The sequence below is a fragment of the Cervus canadensis genome, chromosome 2 (assembly GCF_019320065.1).
Source record: "Cervus canadensis isolate Bull #8, Minnesota chromosome 2, ASM1932006v1, whole genome shotgun sequence".
Lineage (NCBI taxonomy): Eukaryota > Metazoa > Chordata > Mammalia > Artiodactyla > Cervidae > Cervus > Cervus canadensis.
Window position 1 is genome coordinate 9675991 of NC_057387.1, and position 2520 is coordinate 9678510.

Consider the following 2520-nt stretch of genomic DNA (forward strand, 5'->3'; position numbering starts at 1 on the left):
CCAGGTTGAGAAATTCTCATGTTCTTAAGAAGGGAGGAAGGGATTATAGGGAAGAATGTATGTCCTTGATTCTGTTTTTTGTTTGTTTGTTTGTTTTCTAAAGGACCCTCTTCACTAAGCAGAGAGCCACAAGGAAACCAAGAGGTCAGTGAAAACTCCTTGGCCCACACTACTCTTCAACCTCTTCTTCAGGCATATCCCATCCTTATTTGTTTAATTATCCATAAAAATAGGGCCAACACTTCATCCAGGGACTTTATTTAAAGTTTACAGACTCCTAGTTGGATGCTGTTTCTGTTACTCTCTTTTCCTCCTCCGCAAGGGGCAGGTCTCTGGGAGCCAAGGACATAGGGCTCAGCTCCTCATAGTCCTGCTTAGAATGCTGAGAGCCTCAGAAAACCCATCCCCAAACTGTCAGAAAGGCTTCCTGCCAATGGCCCGGAGCAGAGCATCCTTGACCTCTTTGTTCCTCAAGGTGTACACCACAGGGTTCAGTAGTGGGGTGATGACGGTGTAGGTCACTGAGATCAGCTGGTCCTGATCCTTGGTGTTCTCTGACTTGGGCTTGAGGTAGGCGATGGAGGCACAGCCATAGTGGACGATGACCACAGTGAGGTGGGAGGCGCAGGTGGCAAAGGCCTTCTTCCGGCCCTCGGTAGAGGTGATCTTGAGGATGGTGGAGATGATGAGAACATAAGAGATGAAGACCAGACCCATAGGCACAACGAGCACAAAAACACTGATTATCAAAGTCAGGATCTCATTGACAGTCGTGTCAACGCAGGAGAGCTTCATCACAGGTCGGATGTCACAGAAGAAGTGGGCCACCTTTGTGGCACAGAAAGGTAACCTGAATACAGACGTCACCTGTGTCGTGGCCACAATCAGCCCGATGCTGCAGGCCGCCCACACCAGCTGGATGCACACTCTCCTGTTCATAATGACTGTGTATCTCAGGGGGCTGCAGATGGCCACATAGCGGTCGTATCCCATCACTGTGAGCAGGAAGCAGTTAGTGATCCCAAAGGTTACAAAAAAGAACATCTGTGTGGCACAACCTGCCAATGTAATGGACTGGCTCATGCCCACAAGGCTGGACAGCATTCTTGGAAGAATAACTAGTGTATATATAGTCTCTGAAGTGGACAGCATACTGAGGAAGAAGTACATGGGCGTGTGGAGATGATGATCAATTCGGATAATGATCACAATAATTATATTACCTGCTAAGGTTAAGATGTATGGTGCAAGAAACATCACAAAAAGAGTGAGCTGGTGCTCGTGGAAGCTGGAGAAACTTTGTAAAACAAACTCAGTGGTGAGAGTATGGTTCTCTCTCTTCATTGAGTGGCCACTAGATTGGAAATGTAGAAGAATAAAAGTTACATAATCTCAGTAAAGCAGTTTAATCTATTTTTGAAATTAATTGAACTTTTTTCTCCTTTATAAACCTGGGGATACATTTTCCAGTGGCAGTGGAATACAGTTAATCTTTAGGTTTACTTATCTTCATTTAAAATATTCTTGTTCTGTGGCCATCTATTATAATACAATTTCCTATGCATGCTAGAATCAACTAAGTTTTTTTCCCTGCACTGTATAACCATGGACATTCCCACTTCACTGTACTCTTCATCCTTGTCATCTGGAATGCTCTTCCTATCTTCCTCCTCTTAATAAATTGTCCTCATTCTTCAAAGACTAATGCATGTCTTCTCCTCCATTAATGCATATTGTCCTCTGAAATTTTGATGTTTGTTTGCATTATTGTCATCCCTCCTCTGTGCACTCTGTGGCTTTATACCTTTTACATCTGCGTATCTCACTGACTCAAGATTATGCATGAATTTGATGCTTGAAAACAACTTGTTTAGGGATTGACTGGAAAGTTCTTTTATTTCAAAACTGTGAATCATCCCCTTGCACGTCCTTTAGGAAATAAAAGCAAAGCAGATTCAGAAATGTTCATCTTGTTTTCAAGAAGGAAAAGGTGAATTTTAACCAGCCACCATCCACACTGCTGTCTGAATGATGGAAGCTGGCTGACACTTCACAGCACTGACTCACGTATATTGTAAACCATGGTACATCTTCATTTTCCCTAAACTAGAAGGCAAATTTACAGCCAACACAACTTTGTGAGTAGGAATACACCTACTCTGCAGGGGTGAACAATCGTACCAGGGAAGATGCAGCAAATTCATGTGTCCTTCATCTAAAGTAAAAGCAGGCTCTGAATATAAAGAACAGAGTTACACTAAACATACATCATTTTGTTGAAAGATGGGGCTCAGTCCAATTCATGTAATATTTCACATTTAGGTCCCTTTAGACAGTAAGCTCCTGTAGGCTATTTAAATTATATTCTGATTTCCTTATGCATATTCAGAAAAAGACTTTTTGCATAAAGTAAATCATATCAGTGAGGAAGCTTAGTAGACATGGAGACCTCCTTCTAGTTCATAAAAAATTATTTAAGAGAAATTGAAGACCAACTGTTAATCACTTACATTAAGAATG

The 2520-nt window shown here is 42.0% G+C and overlaps 1 protein-coding gene across 1 annotated transcript; it reads right to left on the bottom strand.

Annotated features, from left to right (window-relative positions):
* Positions 1-366: 366 nt before the first annotated feature.
* On the bottom strand, positions 367-1399 carry LOC122426896 (olfactory receptor 10J1). The gene has a single exon (XM_043446178.1). It carries the CDS (start codon positions 1342-1344, stop codon positions 415-417), a length of 930 nt encoding a protein of 309 aa, XP_043302113.1. The 5' UTR covers positions 1345-1399; the 3' UTR covers positions 367-414.
* Positions 1400-2520: the final 1121 nt, after the last annotated feature.